Below are 21,991 nucleotides of genomic sequence, written 5' to 3'. Positions count from 1 at the left end.
ACAGACATTTCTCAAAAGAAGGCATACAAATGGCCAACAGATACATGAAAAAATGCTTCGCATCACTGGGCATCAGGAAATACAAATCAAAACTACAATGAGATACCACCTTACATCAGTCAGAATGGCTAAAATTAACTCAGGAAACAACAGATGTTGGTGAGGATGGAGAGAAAGGGGAACCCTCTTACACTGTTAGCAGGAATTACAAACTGGTACAGCTACTCTGGAAAACAGTGTGGAGGTTCCTCAAAAAATTAAAAATAGAGCTACCCTATGACCCAGCAATTGCACTAGCAGGTATTTATCCAAGGGATACAAACATAATGATCCAAAGGGGCAACTGCACCACCATATTTATAGCAGCAATGTCTTTAATAGCCAATCTGTGGAAAGAGCCCAGATGCCCATGAACAGATAAGTAGAGAAAGAAGATATGTATATCTATATACACAATGAAATACTACTCAGCCATCAAAAAGAATGAAATCTTGCCATTTGCAATGACATGGATGGAACTAGAGGGTATTATGCTAAGCGAAATAAGTCTGTCAGAGAAAGACAAATACCATATGATTTCACTCATGTGAAATTTAAGAAACAAAGCAGGTGAATATAGGGGAAGGGAAGGAAAAATAAAATAAGATGAAAACAGAAGGAGACAAACCATAAGAGACTCTTACTTTAACTATGGGAAACTGGGGGTTGCTGGAGGGAAGAGAGGGGGGATTGGGTAACTGGGTGATGGGCATTAAGAAGAGCACTTGAAGTAATAAGCACTGGGTGTTGCATGCAACTGATGAATCACTAAATTCTACCTCTGAAACTATGCACACAAACTCCACCTGAATGTCCATCAACAAAGTAGTAAAGAAAACATGGTATATACACACAAGGGAATATTATTCAGCCATTAAAAATTATTTTTAAGGAGAACATAGAGGACATCATGCTGATCTAAGCCAGTCACAGAAGGGCAAATACTGCATGATACAATTAGGAGACATATAAGTCAACTCATAGGAACAGAGAATGCAGTGGTAGTTGCTAAGAGTTAGGGGTAGGAAGAAATGGGGAGAATTACTGTTTGACAGGCATAAAGTTTCAATTATACAAGAGTAGTTTCTAGAGATCTTCTGTACAACATTGTGCCTCTAGTTGGAGTTAACGTTTTGTTAAGAGGGTAGAGCTTATGTCAAATGTTCTTATCCCAATTAAAAAAACAAAATCAGGGCAGCCCGGGTGGCTCAGTGGTTTAGCGCCGCCTTCAAGCCTGGGTTGTGATCCTGGAGACCCAGGATTGAGTCCCACATCAGGCTCCCTATGGGGAGCCTGCTTCTCCCTCTCCCTGTTTCTCTGCCTCTCTTTCTCATGCTCTGTGTCTCTCATGAATAAATATATAATATTTAAAAAGAGGAGCTTTCCCCCTATTAAAAAACAAAACAAAACAAAATCAGACCTTTCCAGGAGTCCAACTGAGATACAGAGTAGTAAAAAGACATGAGAAGAAATAAGAGTCATGTAGAAAAAATTAGAGCAAAGGGATCAACATCAGATGCAAGACAAGTGTCAAAAGAGACACTAATAATAATGAGACAAAACCACTGTGTGTATTGTGTGTGTATGTATACTTGTCATAAAGGCAAACAAAAATCACTACTGATAATTTTGCAACTTCTGGTTACTCAACGAAGAAAACAGAAGCCCTATATATGCCACTGTTTCCAAAAAGAAACTGGTATTTAAGGAAGAAACAACCCCAAGCCCACTGTAATGATCTACACGGTCTTCATCTAGGACCAAAGAATCACTTCCAAAGTGTTTTTAAAATACTCAAGCCCAGACTTTCCTTTCTATTAGATAGGTCTGGGTTGGGCTTCAAATAGTTATATTTTTCAAACAGTCCAAAATGTTCAAGCTAAGCTGCCCTGGTCTTTGCAAGTTACATGCTGCTGGTCCAGTGGTATGGAGCGATGCTTATTTATCACTGAATAAATACAGTGATCTTTATATCTTTGAGTTCCCAGCATCTACCAGGGCATCTATCACAGAGAGGTTCTATGTGAATGAATGGAATGAAAATGGAAACACAGGAGCAAGTTGAGGAGTTTGGATAGAACTATGTATTTTCAATCACTCTGGTTTTATTGTTGTGGTTTTAATTACCACACAGTTAACATACAGTGTTATATTAGTTTCAGATGTAACCGATTCAACGCTTATACACAATACCCCTTATACACAATACCCCATGCTCATCACAGCAAGTGCCCTCCTCAATCCCATCACGTACCTATTTCCTCCATCCTCCTCATCACACCTCCCCTCTGGTAACCATCAGTTCATTCTCTGTAGTTAAGTCTTTCTGTTTCTTCTCTCTCCTTATTTCCTTTGCTCATCTGTTTGGTTTTTTAAATTCCACATGAATGAAATCACTTAGTATTTGTCTTTCCCTGACTTATTTCCCTTAGTACTATATTCTCTAGCTCCATCTATGTCATTGCAGATGGCAAGATTTCATTTTTTATGGCTGAATAATATTCTATTATATCTATCTATCTATCTATCTATCTATCCCCATCTGCTTTATGCATTCATCAGTCAATGGACACTTGGGCTGCTTCCCTATGTTGGCTATTGTAAATAAGGCTGCACATAGGAGTGCATGTATCACTTTGAATTAGTGTTTTGTTTGTTGTTTTTGTTTGTTTTTTTTTTGTAAATACCTAGTAGTATGATTACTGGATCTTAGGGTAGTTCTACTTTTAACTTCTTGAGTAACTTCCATATTGCTTTCCACAGTGGGTACAGCAGTTTACATGCCCACCAATAGTGCAAAAGAGTTCCTTTTGTCTGCATCCTTCCCGAACCCCTGTTGTTTCTTATGTTATTGATTTTAGCCTTTCCGACAGATGTGAGGTGATACCTCATTGTAGTTTTGATTTGCAATTGATTTTTATCCCTGATGATGAGTAATGTTGAGCATCTTTTCACGTGTCTGTTGGCAATTTGTATGTCTTCTTTGGAGAAACATCTGTTCATGTCTTTTGCCCGTTTTTTAATTGGATTACTTGTTTTTTATATATGTATTTTGGATACTACACCTTTATCAGATATGTCATTTACTAATATCCTCCCCTATTCCAGAGGTTTGCCTCTCAACTCTGTTGTTCACTGTGTAGAAACTTATTTTGATGAAGTCCCAAAAGTTTATTTTTGCTTTTGTTTCCCTTGCCTCAGGACATCTATCTAGAAAGAAGTTGCTATGGCCTATGTCAGAGATAGTATCTGTGCTCTCATCTACAATTTTTATGGTATCAGGTTTCACTTTTAGGTCTTTAATCCATTTTGAATTTATTTTTGTGTACAGTGTAAGAAAGCGGTCTAGTTGCATTCTTTTTCATGTTGCTGTCCTGTTTTCCCAGCACCATCTGTTGAAGAGACTGTCTTTTTCCCATTGGATATTCTTTCCTGCTTTGTTGAAGATTAATTGACCATTGTGGATTTACTTCTAGGTTTTCTCATCTGTTCCATTGATCAATGAGTCTATTTCTGTGCCAGTACCATATTGTTTTGATTACTACATCTTTGTAACTTGAGTCTAGAATTTGGTACCACCAGCTTTGCTTTCCTTTTTCAAATTTGCTTTCGTTAAAAAAATATGGAATGCTTCATGAATTTGCACGTCATCCTTGTGCAGGGGCCATGCTAATCTTGGGATTATTCCAATTTTAGTGTATGTTCTGCTGAAATGAGTGCAATTTTCAACCACTTTGAATCTAAGACCAGCTATTAGATGCCAAGCAACATGAACTCCACTTGAACTCTTTTCTGAATACAATAAAAATAAGAAGCTCTTATTTTCTTTTGGCTTCCATGGCTGAGACTTGCAGCCTCCAAGCCTACCTTTAGTTGTCTTGTCCCAGAATTTGTGTCCTCAACATCAAAAGTCAAGGGTTTATTTTATTTCTTGATTTGACTGTCAATTAATGCTTTCTATTTGGCACGTTTCCATTCCAATTGTGGATCTGGGGTTCACATTTACAAAATGGAGGTCTGGAGTAAAGTCTTTGGAAACTAAGTGGCCATGTTTATTTTTACCACAAGGACTTCGTTCAGCTGGAGGAGGAAAGAAGAGGTTTTATTTAAATAGTTCTGAGGAATACAGCCCTAATTCTGTTTCTTATGAAAGTGATGAAATTTAAGAGAAGGCTATGAAAGTGGATCCTTATCCAAAGACTCTTATAAAGGCCTCTGCCCTTGGCTCCAAGCCATCTCTTAATATTGTGGGTCAGCAATTCTCAATAGAGTATCAAAGCCCTCACTCAGGCCCAAACCAGATGAAATCAGAACCTATGGAAGCAGGGCCCCAGGGCAGCCAGTGTACAAACCACAGTGACCTTATCACTCTCACTCTGACCCCCACTGCTCAGTTCCCAGCATGTCCTGGGCTTCTCTCTACCTTCTTCCCTGGCCATGAGGACCCTCGACCAGCCTTTGAAGGCAGACAGACTAGCCCCTAGAGCTGAATGCCGCATTAGCTCCAACTCTAGTTCTGCCACTTGGCACTGAGTGACAGGGGACTTCAGATCCGTCAACTGTAAAATGAGATTACTGTAGTGGCCTCACAAGGTTGCTGTGGGGATGAAATGAGTAACTGTCACAAAGTGCTGGGAGAGTGCCTGGCCACCGATGGCCTCATTAAGCTTCAGCTCATGAAGTTCCTTTAAGGCCAATCTCAAAAGTGCTCTATGCATAGCTCTCTCTTCTTCGAATGTCTTCTTAAAACTATTTCGATTTTTTACAATTATAACCTTTTATTCTGAAACCGTTTACCACTCACATGAAGCTGCAAACACATGACAGAGTTCTACTGGACGCTGCAGGCAGCCTCCACCAACAAGCTTTTCCATAAGCACAGCACAGTGTCAACCCCAGGAACTGACACAGGTCGCCTCCTAGTGACGAAGACCCAGACTTGCATTGGACTTCATCAGGGTTTACTACACTGCACTCTTCCTGTGTCCACATGTGTATACAGCTCAAAGTCATTTTAGCACATGTATAGACTCAAGTTAACAGTCATCACAACTGGTCTGTCACCACAAAGAAACTCCCTTGTGTCAGTCCTTTCACTAATCACACCTTTCCACTCATCCTATGCCCCAGCAATGACTGATCTATTCTCTCACTGTAATATTGTCACTTTGAGAGAGTCCTATAAATGAAATCGTACAGCATATAACCCTCCAAGGAGTGGATGTCCAACAGTTCAGCTACTTCACCTTCTGCATAAAATTCATTATGCTTGGCCTTGTAAAGTTTCTTGTAAAGATGGGACGCCTCGGTGGCTCAGCAGTTGAGTGCCTCCCTTTGGCCCAGGGTGATCCTAGAGTCCCAGGATCGAGTCCCACATTGGGCTCCCTGCATGAAGCCTGCTACTCCCTGTGTCTCTCAGGAATAAATTTTAAAAAAGTTTCTTGTAAAGAGTTTTGCTTCTTGTATTTCTCTCCTACACTTCCCCAGCCTTGTTGTTGATGATGAGCTCTTAAGAGGCCACAGACTCTGTCTTAGTGCTTTTTGTTTTCCCTTAAGTTATCATCATGCACCAGACCTTCTGGCGCACAAATACAATACAGGATGAGAATCCAAAAATACCTAGGTTGAAAATGCCAAACCCCAAACACCAGTCTATTAATAAATCAAATACTATGGCTTTTCAAAGCTATTGCTACAATAAATTTCTCTTGCTCTCATATAGTTACTGTATTAATAACTACAATAAAAATGAGACTTATTTCGCCGTCCACAAGCTCAAGGCAAAATGAAGTACAAATGTGTATCATCTGTATGAACCCAACTATCTAAAGGAACACTGGGGTGGGGGGGAGACCTCAGAAAACAGTAACCTTTTTTTTATTATTAAGATTTTATTCATGAGAGACACAGAGAGAGGCAGAGACATAGGCAGAGGGAGAAGCAGGCTCCCTGTGGAGTCTGATACAGGACTCAATCACAGGACCCTGGGATCATGAACTGAGCCAAAGAAGCTCAACCATTCAGCCACCAAGGTGCCCCTGAAAACACTAACATTTTAACACCACTTCTGGATAGAAAGATTCAGGATGACTTTATTTCTGCCTATCCCCTTCTGACTGTCCCCAAATTTTCTTTAGTATCTTTTTGCTAATGAAAAAAAAAATGTAGAACCAAACTAAAGGCAGATACCTTTGCTTCCTTTTAAGATTATTTTAGATTATGATTTTATGATATGATAAGTTACACGTAAGACCACTGTCTTCGCAAAAAAGTCAAATATAGACACAATTTCCTCTTGAAATCTCCCTTATCTGTTTCCGTCCCCATCACTCCATCAAGACTGCTCTTGCAAAGTCAGCGGTGTTTCCATGCTGCCAGCTGCAACCACCATTCTCCACTCTTCACTGTACTTGACCCTGGAGCCCGTGTGACAAAGCTGACCACCCTCTTCTTGGTGAAAGGCTTTGTATGAGATCATATTCCAATTTTCCTTCCACTCCCCTGAGAGCCACTCCCAATCTTGTTCGCCAGGTTTTCCTCCTGTATTTGACTTCTAAATATCGCAGCTGCATCAGGATCAGACAGGAGGGCTTTTCTCTGCTCCCTTTATCTACTATGACTTGGTGAGATCTCTACTTCTGTGGCTTTCTTTAAAAATAAACTTTTAATTTTAGAATACTTTAAGGTTTACAGAAAAGTGGCAAAAGTAATACAGAGAGTTCCAGGATGGCCACACTCAGAATCCCCTATTATTAACATCTTATGTTAGTATAACACATTTGTCACAACTAATAATCTGATACTGACACATTATTATTAACTCAGGTTCCAACTTGTCTGGATTTCCTGAAGTTTTACCTAATGTCTCTTTTTTGTTCCAGGATCCCACATAGGATGCCAGTTTAGTATTTAACTGTCAGGTCTCCTGAGGTGCCTCTTGGCTGCGGCAGTTCCTCAATTTTCGTTGTTTTTGAAGAGCTTGTCCCATTGGGGGTGTACTGATCAGATATTCTGCAGACAGACTATCCCTTAACTGGGATCTGTCTGATGTTTTCCACGTGGTTAGACTAGGGTTATGGGTTTTTTGGGATAAGTCTACAGATGTGAAGTGCCATTTTCGTTGTATGGAGGGTAAGATACGGCTCACCACTGTCAACGCGGACCCTGATGGCCTGGCTGAGGCCACGTTCGTCAAGTTTCTCCACTGTAACGTTGCTCTTTTTTTTCCCCCCTTTTCCACACTTATTCTTTGGAAGGAAGACACTATGTCCTCCCACATTTAAAGAGTAAAGAGTTATTTCCACTTCCTTGAGAGCAGAGCAGCTACATAAATTATTTGGAATTCTTTCATAGGAGAGATCGCTTTCTCCTCCCTTGTTTATTTACTCGGTCATTTATTTATATTAGTATAAATTCATGGATATTTATTTTATGTTTGGGTTATAACCTAACACATTTTTTCTTTCGCTGCTCAGATTGTTTCAGCTTTGGCTTTTGGGAGCACTTTCGGTGGGCTCCTGTGTCTCTTTCACATACCTTCATCTTGCTGTTTTTTGAGCACCTCCTTCCTTTGCAGCATTACTAGATTTTCTGGGTTCGTCCTGTAGGTTCCCTGCTCCAAACCCTCTAACATCCATTTCTCCAAGGAGTTCACAGCTCTTTTCACTGGAGAATGGAATTAAAAGCCCAGATCTGGGGATACCTGGGTGGTGTAGCGGTTGACCATCTGCCTTTGGCTCAGATTGTGATCTTAGGGTCTGGGGATTGAGTTCTGCATTAGGGTCCCCCCAGGGAGTCTGCTTCTCCCTTTGCCTATGTCTCTGCCTCTCTCTGTGTCTCTCATTGAATAAATAAATAAAATCTTAAAAAAAAAAAAAAGAAAAGAAAAACAAAACACCCAGATCCGGGCAGTAGATATGCTTGTTGCTAGTGGGGTAGTGGGGTGTAGACACTTTTTCAAACTTTGTTATACCCCATCTATGATTTAGGCACATCAAAATATGCTAATTGGGAGTGTCTTGTTGTTAGGCTGCCTAAAATAACGGACAACCTGAAATCAGCAACCTTATTGCTGATAAGTAATATTCTCCCCAAATATGATCTGCATATGTAAGTCAATACATTTTTTTTAAGATTTTTTTAAAGATCCCCCAGGACCCCGTGATCACAACCTGAGCCAAAGGCAGACGTTCAACCACCCAGCCACGCAGGTGCCCCATGTCGATACATTATTAAAAGGATCCTTCAAAAGTTCTAGGAAATAGAACTTTCAAACTGAAAGAGGAAGTATTTCAACAACTTGATGAAATACAACACTGCCAGTGTTAATCAGAAATGGTAAGGGAACAAATAAGCACTCACCATGCTTAAAATGGAAATAAAAGCTATACACACACACACACACACACACACACACAAACATAATTCCACTAAGAAAGTGATTAGATATTCTTAATACCAAGAACCACAACTTCTTCCAATAAAAACTAAATTGAAAGGCAAACTTGAAAATTCAGGTTTTGCTGATATACTATGTATAGAACTGCAAGGGACTAGATAAGGAGTAATTCTCTGGCCAAATATGAGATAAAATCTACTTTAATGATATTACACAACTTTAAAATAAGACACAAAGGTTCTTCTCACTTAGGCTGGCTGAAAGAAAAAAAAAAAATCTAGGTGTTACTTATTACTTAGTCCAAGGGAAAAGCAAATGGCTCATCTCTACAGGAAAGTCCCCCATACAGGTACAGGTGCAGTGAAAGTCAAAATTACGTACACAGAGTAAGATCTTCCGATTGAGTATCTATTACAACAGAAGTTGATATTCCCAACTAAGGTCTGATTTTTTGCTTTTGCTTTATTCAAAGTCCACAACGTTACACTTAATGAATTGGAAAATACATGCCTCTAAGGATTTCTTTAGGTTTAAATAAATCAAACAGAAGGCTAAATTATACTAAATATGAATCAGCATCACCATCAACTATAAAAACTATCTTCCAAAAAAAAAAAACTATCTTCCATATTGCTCCTTCCTGAAGCATGCCTTCCTTTTATGTCAATAAGTTAGAAGGCAAAGAAGGACTTGATCGTGGTAATGAAACTGAAGTGCTGTTTGGGGAAAATGGAGAGGCAGCAAGAAAGAGGGAGCTCTTGGAGAGATTAAAGGCCACCAGAGAACAGGAGAAACAGATTCCAGAACATCCTTTGGGAAAGAACAAGGGGAGATGGTCACGCACTGCTCCATGACACGAAGCCCTTTGGTTTGTGAACAACTCCTCTTTACCCTGCCTGAACTGGACAAAAGTTGCTATGCTTTGTGCCGGATGTTCTTTTGATTTCTCCTCTTGAAAATAAAAAGAAAGAAAGGAAGGTCCCAGCAGCAGAGCACTGGGCAGGATCTAACCTCAGCATGTGCGGAATGTGCATTACTGCGGCCTTTCCCCTCATCCACCTGAAGGTCCACCTGAAGGGCATTCCCTGTTGCCCATTGTCACAATTGTCACAACACACAAAGTCATAGAACCCCTAACACACAGCTGTTTTACTTTCCAAACCCACAAAGCCTCTTCCTGCCGCCATCCTTCTAAGCAGGAGCTCACTTTATTCTGCTGTGAAACTCCACTCCCCCACACACATACTTTCTCCCCAGCTCTGTTTAAAATCTGTTTACCAGCAAGCACAAGAAACTCAGACTTGTCCCTTTAGTCACAAGATGCGATCCCTTGGCTGCCTACCTTTTCTTCCCTCCCTCCACTCCCCTGGCAGGTCCCTGGCCCCCTGCTTCCTCTTTCATCCTTGCTGGATCATTGACTTGCCCTCCTGGCCTGAGAGCCCCACGCTGTGCTGGTTCTGGGCCAGAGACCGGGAGGGAGGCCTGGGGGGCTGGTTTTTGGGGTCAGATGAAGACAAGCACGCCTTTGAGGGAAAGGCTTTTGAGGAGCAAAGCCAGATGCAGAAGCAAAGCCAAAAGCAAGGCCAGTTTCTTCATGCAGGGCCTGCCTGTTGGGGCCCAGTCCCACTACACGGGTCAGCTCACCAGTTGGCTCACTAGTCAGTTCACTGACCAGTCGGCTCAACCACCAGTCGGCTACCCGGTCAGCTCACCAGTCCTATTCACCAGGCAGCTCTCCAGTCTGCTCACTAGTCCAGCTGGCTGACCAGCTCACCATCAGTCAGCTCACCAGTCAGCTCCCCAGCCACCAGTAATCTCAGGAGGCAGTTAGTGCTCCAAAGGACAAAGGCTTTGGGGAGCAAGACCTGCCCCGCCTTGCCACCTCCTGGACCTGTGACCAACAGCCACTGAACTTTTAAATCACTGCTTCAATTTTAACATGGGAAAATGATGCCTATATTAATTATTCTGAGAGTAGTAATGAGATATAATGTATGTAAAATAAAATAATAGAAGCCCCAGGAGGTGTGCTATGCTCCATCTTAGACATCTATGCAAGGCTCTGTCATTCCACTGGCACTTAAAAATCAAAGACAGTCTTTTAAAAAAGGATTTTTGGATTAAAATTCCTTTTCAACAACAACAAAAAAGTGAAAAAACACCAGCTGGCACTATAACATTTATGCTTAAAAATTTCAGGCTAAAACTCTGTCTTGATAGTGATTTGTTTTTCATGTTTCTGAAAAACACATGACTATTCTCCCTCTGTTTACAAGATTTTTATATGCTAGAGGGGAGCATATTTGGGGATGCCTATGAAACATACCAGAAATCATCCACAGAAGTAGCTGAGAACGTGTACTCACCGGGTGATATAGGCCTGCTTGAACTTGGCGAAGGTGTGTAAGGGATCGGGCTGGACACAGTGCGAGGTCTTAATCCTTGTGCAGACATCTCGTTAAAATACCTAAAGGAGAGGGGGGGAGGGAAGTATCAGAACTGCATGATTTCTTTTTTTTTTTTAAGATTTTATAAATCTGAGAGCAAGAGCAAGAGAGAGGGTGTTCACAAGCATGAGCAGGAGGAGGGGCAGAGTTGTAGAAGCAGACTCCCCGCTGAGAAGGGAGCCCATGCAGGGTTCAATCCCTTGAAATCACCAACTGAAGACAGATGCTTAACTGACTGAGCCACCCAGGCGCCCTGTGAGTTGCATGCATTTCAGTAGTTCTTAAGAGAACTCCTAAGAGACAATGTTTAGGGTTCCTATCTTGAGGTCAAACTGGGTATTGAGAGAGTGATGCTATAGCTAAGAGACATGTATAAAGCAGACTCAGGTGTCACAAGGCTCCACTGCTTAGTAAACACCCCTCTCCCTAGGGGTACAGGGTAGGGAAATATGGAACACTGTAGCTCCAGGTGGAGGTCTACTAACAGCTGTGCCATTCAGCAGAGAGGACTGGGCTTTTCTTCATCAGATAATAATAACTATGTAGAAATCTACCTCCACTGTCCCAAGGATTATTGGCACATCCATGTTTTGATGGCTACATTTAAATTGTTACTTGAAACTCAAACTCAGGCAAGCCCTGCAAGATTTATGTCATCAAATTAATGCTTGAAGTTAACAGGTATTCCTGAGAATTGAATATTTAAAGCTTAAAGGTAATGGTATTCCTGTGAAGTGGATATCAATCATTTACAAGGTAAGCCTTGCTTAATAAACAGCCACATATACTGGAATGTAGCAAAGACATAGCACCGTGCACCTACTGTGGTCCACCTGGCCATACCATGCCGGCTAGGACTTCATCCCAGATGTGGAAGTCACATTGGACCTGAGAATACTCAGGCCTGATCATCAGGAATGTCAGTCTTCACTATGTGAACAAGCACAGAATGCTGACAAGGAGAAATTTCTGCTTGAGAGACTTCCCAACAAGCTAACCTTCAGCCACATGTGCAGGCCTCTTTATCCCGGGGAAGATCTCAGCCCTGACTGCCAATCAGTTCACGACAAGAACGTTAACACAGCCATTTCCGCACTAGTTCATTTGACTCAAAGAAAACTGGGCTCCCAAATCTGACATGCATCTCAACTAGAGCCCCATTCCTAACTCTGCCCTCCTTTGAGGGCAGCCTGCCAAGGTGGCACCGAGTTGCATTTATTGTAACCTATGTCCACCAGGCAGCAAAACTGCCTCTTGGTCTTTAAGGAATAAACACACCTGTAGACACCTTAAGTTTCCAACTATTTTCTTTCTCCCCAATGTGACATCATCATTTATAACAGGGAGAGGAGTCTTTATTGAGCCACTGTATTCTAGCTGGGATAATGTGACCTATGAAAAGATAAGGCAAACATCTGGAGTAAATACCAGTTCTGGGAAAAAAAAAAAAAATTATCTGGAAGCCTAAAGTAGCTTCAGTATTTTCACCATGGTGGAAAGATGCTGCCCCTCAGAGTGTGCCACACTCAAAATCAGGTACAGGGCACCATGTGGTGTTAATACAAGATCTGCTCTATGTCTTAAGATAGTTTATAAAATAGTTTAGTATTCTAGCTGATGGTTTTAGTCAAATGGCTTTCAGAGGACAAGGATTTTAGTGAGAGGGGAACACTGTTGGAAAGAAATCAGTGAAATTCAAGGCTAAAAAAAAGTTTATGATATAAACTTCTGAGAAAAAATATTTATTCTTTTCAAATGAAGAAGCATATACACAGACATTTTAAATATGATAAGCCATTATAAGTTTTTTTGTTATAAAAATATAGACCTCCGTTTAGAAAACCTCAGATTTTTCTTAAAATGATAATACCACTGAACACAGGAAATTGATCAAAAGCTTTGTTAATAACCCTCTGCATCTATCCAGTCACGGAAAGAGAAAGGAAGTGATTATGAAGTGTTCTGGTGTTGACAGTCAACATGATTCATCATGATCATTAGGAGATCCTGGTCTCCGACACTGACCGCCCAATCCTGTTGGAGGAGATGCCCAAGGGAGCTCGGTCTGACCCCTCACACTAAGATACCAACACATAAGGCCAGGGCAACCCTGATCCAGAACACAGAATTTCCTTGCAGAAATGATCTGGTTCAAAGAAAGCCCAATTCCCAAATGCTGGGTTTCTCTGTTGATTGCAATTTTTTTAGGTTGGATTTGTTGCTGTTGCTTATCGTGACAATCACCTCACTCCCAAGCGGGGGTGTCGCGGGTGGTGGTGGTGTGGGAATGGGTGGATTCTGGACAACTGGATAAGAGAAATGCTGGGGCCATTGCCTCTATTTATTAACCACAGATGACTCTCATTTCAGCCCATTTCTCGGTGGGATAACGAGAGGGTTAGTCGTAGACTTCAGCAGTTAAAGGCACTGCACTGGTTTTATTTTTTTAAAGTAGCTGCAATAAGACTCAGCAGTTTCCAAGTTGTTAAGATAAGACCTCTGCCTTTCAGCACCCTCCACCTGTCTCCTGATGATCCTTTCAACCCAGACCCACATGGAGCTTGTTCATCCGCATCTAGGACTTAAGATGCTCCCACACTTTGAACAGACACAGTGCAGGACAAGAGAAACTCAACAACTCTGCAAACTCTGTCTCTCTATATATAACCCTCCATTTCTCTCTTGACAAAGTAATTTTAGAAAGGCAATTTATTCTTGGTCTTTTGTGTTTACGGAAAATGGTCAATCTTCCGTATTCCTCATGCTCAGTATCTACTCTGATGTGGTGGTGGTTGTCATCACCACAAGCAAGCGTAGGAGCCATCTCCTTCCACATTGAGCCAGATGTGAGGGGGAACTCTTGGAGCCTGGTCTGATTTGGTTTTCTCACAAGGCTCATAAGACATGCACACACCTTTCATCATCCATTTCCAGGCTGGACTCGCTCTCGGACAGCTGTCGACAGAGTGCTTCCCTTCTCTCCATCTCTCTCTGCAGCTTCCTCTGCAGCCGCAGGTTCTCCTCCCGCATGTGACGCTCCTCCTCCAGATACTGTGCCATTTTCTCAGAATCTGAAAGGCCAGAATCCTCCATTAAACCATGTTTCATGCAGTCATACTCCAATGTGAACTAAGAAGACAGCAGTCTGGCTCCTATGCCACAAAGAATGTGGTCGTTCTCCCACGCATGAGGAGATCTGGATTTAAAGTTTATCCCATGTACCAAAGTTTACCAACAATTTGCATTTAGAAAAAAATACAGAAAGCAGCTTTGCGAGGTTAGCTATCTTCACTCCCACTGACGTGCCTTCTGAAGTGCCATATGTGGAGGAGGAAATGAATGGTGGAGCCATAGCAAAGTCAGGACTTAGCAGCCACCAGAGCTCTCTACGCTGCTAGAGCAGAGAGGTGGGAGCCCAGCTGCGGTGAATGATTCGGCCCGAGGTGTCCCTCAAGGAGGGATCAATCCTGCTGCCCTCGGCTCTAGGCACAAAGGAGGCTGTCATACCTGTGCACCGGTGCACTACAACACACTCGGAAAGTTAGAATCTGTTTATGAAAATAAAAACTGACACAGTAAACAACTTCAGAAGCATAGGTCAAGTCTAACTTTTGGTGTGTCTATAAGACTCTATTTCTGCCTCGCGCACAGCCTCCCTGAGTCAAGATGGCAGGTGAAGACCCCTATGCAGCTGGGCTCCAGGGATGGAGTCTTGCTGATGACAAATACTGTTCTTCAGGGGCTGCCCCGTATAACGAGGCTTCTGCTACAAGTACTGGTTTCCTAGGCCAGAGCCGAACAGCCTCAGAGCTCAACACTGGAGCTGGCTGAGCCCATCAGATTCTCTCTTCAGGAATCTGAAATGTGGGACTGACAATTTCATGAGGCTCTAGGATCTCCTTGCACTGAGTTCCCTAGAGCTTTCACAATCTCTGCCTTTCTGATGTTACTCTGTGCAGGATTGCGGGGTACCTTCTGGCACCACTCCAATGAACAATAAAACATGGCCCTCTCCGACCCCTTTGCTGGTTTACTTCTGACAGAATATGTTGTCACCAAAATAATACTAATATAAAATTCAGTATCTACCCATCTTCTTGCTTCCTTCCTTTTTCCGCTCTCTCAGCCAATGAACTTGGGAAAAGTAAAATCTCCATGTACTTCTCTTTTCTGAAAAACAGCTACAAAGTGTGAGTGGTCATGATCAAATCTAAGGGGGAGTCCTACAGGTTACTGCTCCATATTATTAGCCCACTCCAAATTTAATAAAGAAGGAAGGAGGGGATCCCTGGGTGGCGCAGTGGTTTAGCACCTGCCTTTGGCCCAGGACGCGATCCTGGAGACCCGGGATCGAATCCCACGTCGGGCTCCCAGTGCATGGAGCCTGCTTCTCCCTCTGCCTGTGTCTCTGCCTCTCTGTGTGTGTGTGTGTGTGTGTGTGTGTGTGTGTGTGTGACTATCATAAATAAATAAAAAAATTTAAAAAAAAGAATGAAGGAAGGAGTGGAATTCCACACTGACCCATTCTTTCCCACAAAGTGACCTTATTTCAACTCCTAATCCATCCAATTAGTTTAAGACCTTTTTATGAAGGTCTGATGTTTTAGCAAATAATGATTTCTGATGATAAATATTCAATGATTTCCCAGACAGCATCATTATAGAATACATAAAAGCTTCTTGAACATCCTTATTTTAGAAATTCAAATAAAAATACCAAAAACACTAAGTTATTAAACACTATTATGTGCACTAAACACTAAATCCCTCAGTTGTTTTAATAGAACCAGAAACCCTGCTGTCTAATCCAGATGCAAAAATCTCTTTAATTGAAGGCATGCTGGGAAAATATTTACAAAGTACACTTTTAATATAAGCGATTTAAATTATTTCACCCCAAATATGCAAACCTGCAGAATTTTTCACTAGCTCAACAGGAAGCTCTAGATTGGCCCCTTGGAGTATTATTGTTTCTAGAACAAGAGGGGCGGCTGTTGGAGCAAGCAGCCTTTCTTTTCTATAAATAGGAAAGCTTCAGAGAATTGAGGATTCATGAGGCTTCCAGAACAATCATTTAAGAGAAAACACTGTCTTTGAGATGCAATCCTTTAGCATCTGGGGAAATCAGCAGGGGACTCCTTAAACAATAATCTATACACAAGAACATCAGTCAGCAGGAGTGATGACTGGAGGACTTGCCTGGCATCTGGACAATTAACCCAGAAGCTAGAGGACAGAGAAGGCACCAGGCCCAACACCTCTGGGTGTGACAGACCAGCCACAGATGGCTGACACCGCAGTATTCCTTGGGTGCCCTCTGCTGGCACATCCCCACACTTGATTTCAAGACTGGATTTACTCTCATCAGTCACCTGGTGTGACTGTGACTTATGATGTAAGAAAGGGTCACCCTATCACCCTCTCTTACACAGAGCTCTCTGAGACTTAGGGCCACAGCTGATGCTTCCCCCAGCCATCTCAGTCAAAAACCACATCGACAGAGGGGGACTTCTGGACAGACTCCAAACAGGTGGGTCTCATATGATCTGAATGATTTTGCATTCTTTTAAGCATATGGTTAGAAAATGCTGATGCCCAGAACCCAGCCCAAACCAGAATCCTGAGGATGAGGCCTTTTCATCAGTGTACTGGAAAGTCCCTGAGTGATTCTTACATTTAATCCAAGGTAAGAACTATTGGGAAACAGGTTCGAGTGCTGATTCAGACAGACCTGGAGAGTGAGGAGCCAAGCACCCAACAGCAGCCTGACGGGCAGGCTACCTGACTCGGGAGGAGGAAGCAAAGTCACTAACTCATCCTCTAAACCAGTGCAGACCTGTAGTGAGCCAGCTGGGCACCACATGTCCCTTCTGCTAGTCAGCCTTCTCTGCCCTCACAAAATGGCACTTATGGATGCTTCTGTTCACATCTGCAGTCTCTCCCAAGACCAAACAGTGCCACAGGACAAGAGTAACTAGAATAAAAAATTCTCCCTCCATTTCTTCTAACAACTGTATCTAAGGCACAAGAAAAGTATACAAAGTAATACGTGAACCAACAGCTCTGAAGGGCACTTAAAGACCTATCTGTCCGGCACACCAAAAACTCAAAAAAAATCCTAACATTATCTAGTATTTGAGAACTCACTGATTTGTTTTCATAACATGTATGTGATGGCCCTTAACCTGAGGTACACATCAGAAGCCCTTGTATTAAAAAACAACAACAACAACAACAATGGAGAACCATTACTCCCAGAGTAAGCCCAGAATCCTGTTTCAGGTTTGAGAGAATAACGGGCCCCCGAAGATGTCCACATCCTAATCTCTGAGGCCTGTGATGAAGTTTCCTTACGTGGCCAAAGGACTTTCCAGATGTGAAGTAGTTAAGGACCATGGAATGGGAATTTACCTTGGATTATGTGACTTGCAAATATAATTACAGGGTCTTGTAGGAAGGAAGCAGGGGGTCAGAGCAGAAAGATGCACACATTGATGCAGGCAGGAGTGCTGCCAAAGCAGGGAAGGGACTATGAGCCAAAATGGGTAGGCAGCCTCTAAAAGCTGGACAAAACCAGGAAACAGAGCCTCTCTTAGAGCCTTCTACAAGAAACCAGCCGTGCTGACACCTTGATGTTAGCCCAAGGAGACCTATTGTGGACCCTCAGACCTCCAGAACTGTACTTTAATACACTTGTGTTACTTTAAGCGACTAAGTGTGTGGTCATTTGTTACCGCAACAACAGGAAACTAACACTATTTCTTATAGGTTCAGGTTCCCAGGATGATCTTGAGTCACCATCCCAGATGTACTACTGGACTAGAACTTGCAATATACTTTAGAGAGGAAAACATAAAGGTAAAAATCATTGAAATTTTAAATGCACAGTCACTAGACTCAACAAATCCACTTCTGGAGTTTATCCTGAAGATGTTCTTCCTCAGGTGTCAAATGTGGGGACAAAGATGTTTATTGTGGTTTATTGTGGTTGCATCACAACCAAAACGGGTCCACTGGTATGGGATTAGTTAAATAAATTCTGGTATACAGCACTGATGGGCGATACGTTCTAAGATCCTTGGTGGATGCCTGACACTGAGGATGACCCCAAACCCTGTATATACTGTTTTTTTTCCTAAATATACACCCTATGATTCAGTTTAATTTCTAAATTAGGCACAGTAAGTGGTTAACAAAGTAATATTAAAAGAGAACAATTATAACAATATAGTGTAATAAAGTTCTATTAAGTGGTCCCTGTCTCCCTTGCAGGGGCCCAGGGTAGGCCACTCCAAGATGAGCCACTTTGGCATGAACAGTATTTTGAGGTAAAAGCTTTCCACACCCAGCAGATTCAGAAAGAGCTCTTTACCTCCCCTTCAACTGCCTGCCCATATCAGGAAGAGAGCTATGACAGAGATTCCTCTTTATCTAGAAAACTTATCTACGTAATAATAGGACAACCTTTGTTTTCCAAACATCTCTTCTCACCTTCCCGCTAAGGTCCATCTCCTTTTGTATCCTCAGACCCCTACCTTTTTCCCTTGCTCATATAAGCTTTCTGGTGCCTGGCTGTCCTTGCAATTTCCACGTCTGTGTGGATTCTCTGTACATATGCTATTAAATTTGGTTTTCTCCTGTTAATCTGTCTCATGTCGATTTGTTTCTTAGTCTGGCCAGAAGGTGCTTGAAGGGCAAAGGAAATTATTCCTCCCCAACATTCTCAAAACATCTTACTGTGCTGTACTCACCCTCCTTGTGATGAGGTGACATGATAAAATGCCTATGTAAGGAGATGAAGTGAGGGAAACGGCACAGTCGTTGGTGACATATCATCACTACTGACCCTCTGACGGTAGGTCAGGAGGATCACCAGTCTCCCACTGCAGGTGACCACAGGTAACTGACACTGTTGAAAGTGAAACTGTGGGTAAGAGGTATCCATACAACCTAATACTAAGCAGCTTTTAAAAAGGGAATCAGACAGCTCTCTGTATGTATTGGTAAGGAAAAACTGACAAGATATAGAAAGTAAAACCAGAAAAATACAGAGGAGTGTGTTCATTCTGCTGCTTTTTGTATAAGTTTACATAGACACATACGTGTACCCGGGAGAATAGATTTTAAAACAACGTGTAACTGTGAAAAATGGGTGGTTGGGGGTCAGGGGTGAGAGGGAGAACCCCTCATCCCCTGTACTATCTATTTAAATGCATCTGAGTAGCCTGAAAGCAGGAACAGGAAAAACCCAAGTAAATGCACAGTGACCTAATCAAGCGTTCAGAAATCTAGTTCCTTTGATTCCCAACTCAACATCTTGACATTTACCCAAACAATAAGCATACATTTTAAAAGCATTTCTTCTTCAAGTGTGATGAACAAATGTCAGCTGATGCTAAAATTTAGTAGTAAGAACGATAAACACTCTATTCTCTGCCTTAATTCCCTGAAAGCACATTTGTTCCTACAATCTTAGAGATAAACACAGGGAGAATATAGTACCCGATTCTGAACCTTCCTGAAATTATTTGCTTTTCTAGAAGTATTCTAAACTATTTGCTTGTCCTACTATATAATACTTTCAAAAATAATTGATTCCTGGATGATAGAAAGATGCCTATACATATGTACTGGTAATGAAGTACAGTATGGATCTGATTTATGCAAGTTCAATGGTAAATACTAGTAAACCCTGCGCTTGGTAAACAGATTAATTCTGTACACAGAAGACCAGTAAAACCAGAGGCTACATACGCTGTAGCTGAGCGGCTCTCAGCTGCTTCTTCAGCCTCTCCACTTCATTCTTTAAGAACCTGATGTGGCGCATCATGTTTTCTGGAGAGTCTATCTCCATGGAGATGTCTCTAGGCGACGGAGGAGCAGAGACCGGCTGGTCTAACTTCTCCTGCAGGATTCTTCCGTGGAAAGAAAAATTCCAACAATGAAACACAGTTTGCCTTAGAAGACAAAACCACATACTAGCAGGAGAGTTTGTTTTAATAGCAAGCTCCTGTGAATCACCAGAATTCATGGGGCTGTCGAATTCAGACTCTGCCTATTTTATACATACTTCTGGTCTCCCTTTCCTGGTATCCAGGTCTAGGGCAGAGGGCAAAGCTGAAGGATCCACCCTCTTCTTTTTCTTTTAAATGACCACTGGTAATTAAGCATTAGTGAAAGTCTCCAACATTTGCTTCCGATTACTATGCCTGGCATATAGTAGGCGATCAGAATTATCTGCTGACTAAATGCTCGCTACGTTGTTTGCGGGAACAGATACTTAAGAAATTTCACTCTCGACATTTTCTGGTCAAACTGCCAAATTAGGGCAATGCCTGTGGCGCAGCGGTTTAGTGCCGCCTGCAGCCTAGGGTGTGATCCTGGAGGTCCGGGATGGAGTCCCACGTCGGGCTCCCTGCATGGAGCCTGCTTCTCCCTCTGCCTGTGTCTCTGCCTCTCTCTCTCTCTCTCTCTCTGTGTGCCTCTATGAATAAATAAATAAAAATCTTAAAAAAAAAAAAAAACTTCCAAATTATGTACTAGGATCCCCCCTTGGAAGGTGACACCATATAGACTCCACTTCTAAAATTCCCTCCTGAAAAACCAATCCTGAAGGCATGGCAAACCAGGCTGAAGGCCCTATGCTTATGGCCACAGCACAGGTAAAAAGAAGACAAAACAAAATCATAATCACTGGGTTAGTAATCGGTGGTCCCACTTCTCTGCCAATTATCTTTAGTTTGGAGCACAAGGAATGTGAATATTCAACAGCTTTTCACCGACTGAATGATTATTTCATATCATTTACCACAATACTTTGATACTTACACATATAAAACCTCCAGCTGTGTTCTGCAAAGGAAGATAAACTGGCTATGGACCTCTATGTCTCTTTTTATAAGCCGCTAGGGTCTTGGTTTGGTTTGGCTTTTAACTCTTTACCTTTAAGTCTGCACAAATGCAAGTTGTGAATTACTTTCAAGCCTGCCTTTGTTGAGAAAATTGATTGTTAAATATTGTAATGGTCCCTGCCTTTATTAAATAACTTTTCATAATTCAATTTATTAGTACCACTACATAATGCAAAACATACCCGACTCAACTACATACAGCTTGAATATTTCCCTAGAGATAAAGCTCTAATTTTCACTTTTCTTAAAGCCTGTGATATGACTATATTTTGCAAATTTAGAGATGAACTCAAAATAACTTACGGATGTTCATCCAAACCAAATACTGATGGCAAAAGGACTCTGGTTAGCAAACAAAAGATCCTAGTGAAGTAGATTAATGAACGTTTTTAAAAATTCCCTTTCTACACCCACGTGCACACATCCTACATACAGAATCCCACATTCTTCAAGTCCTGCTTCATCATCCCCAATATATGCAGTACTTAAAAATTAGGTTCCAGAAATGTTTGCTGTTGAATGACATTTCACATCCATGTACATATATTTAGCACGATTCCTAACCTTAACTATGGACAGCTATTTACAGTAAGTTTTAAAGTTAACAGATTTTCCTATTAAAATCTCAGCCTTCTCAATGAAGTACATTTTAGAGATGTGTCATATTAACTGTACATGGTACACATCTAAGCACGTGAGAAGACTGGGGAAGCCAGTTCAGTAAGGTAAAAAGTTAAGTTGCAGTTATCTTTCTCGAACATTTTAAAGGTGAACAACAGCACCCTAATTTCCCCACAGCTTTCACCCCAAATGAAAGGAAATTTTACTGGGACTCTAAGAGAGAAATATAAAGAGGTGACCAACATGAGAAGAGGTCAAAAGCTTTCCACTTTTTTTTTGGTTTGGCAAATTACCCAAGGAATTAAAACACCCCTTTCTTATTCATCAGCCACACCCAGAGAAAAACCCCAGAAGTGCACGCGCCCCACACTGAACAGGAAGACTAGACAAACCGCTTCTCAGCTTCAAGTTTGTCCATCCTTTTCCAGAGACGATTAACTAGTGCTTCTTGTTCTTGTTCCAAAGTATTTTCAAGGTCGATCTTCTCTCGTCTCAACTAAAGGAAGGAAAAAAGTTTTACTGAGAATAGCAAGCCATTTAAACTTTGTTAATGAGATTTTTTTGATTGGACCGTT

General features: G+C 41.7%; 1 protein-coding gene and 1 non-coding gene across 2 annotated transcripts in view; both read right to left on the bottom strand.

Annotated features, from left to right (window-relative positions):
- The window catches only part of CCDC6 (coiled-coil domain containing 6), a 111,742-nt gene that overhangs the window by 6,305 nt on the left and 83,446 nt on the right, over positions 1-21,991 (bottom strand). The window contains exons 4-7 of the mRNA XM_055308837.1: positions 21,809-21,912; positions 19,639-19,799; positions 13,799-13,955; positions 10,804-10,904 (exon numbers count right to left, since the gene is read on the bottom strand). Coding sequence (XP_055164812.1) covers positions 10,804-10,904; positions 13,799-13,955; positions 19,639-19,799; positions 21,809-21,912 — 523 coding nt within the window. The remainder of the gene's footprint in view (positions 1-10,803; positions 10,905-13,798; positions 13,956-19,638; positions 19,800-21,808; positions 21,913-21,991) is intronic.
- Positions 3,656-3,759, bottom strand: LOC129499280 (U6 spliceosomal RNA). The gene has a single exon (XR_008662331.1). It is a non-coding gene; the product is annotated as a U6 spliceosomal RNA (small nuclear RNA).

This window comes from Nyctereutes procyonoides, unplaced genomic scaffold (genome assembly GCF_905146905.1).
Source record: "Nyctereutes procyonoides isolate TBG_1078 unplaced genomic scaffold, NYPRO_anot_genome, whole genome shotgun sequence".
In the NCBI taxonomy this organism is placed as follows: Eukaryota; Metazoa; Chordata; class Mammalia; order Carnivora; family Canidae; genus Nyctereutes; species Nyctereutes procyonoides.
This window is presented reverse-complemented; position numbering and strand designations above follow the sequence as displayed.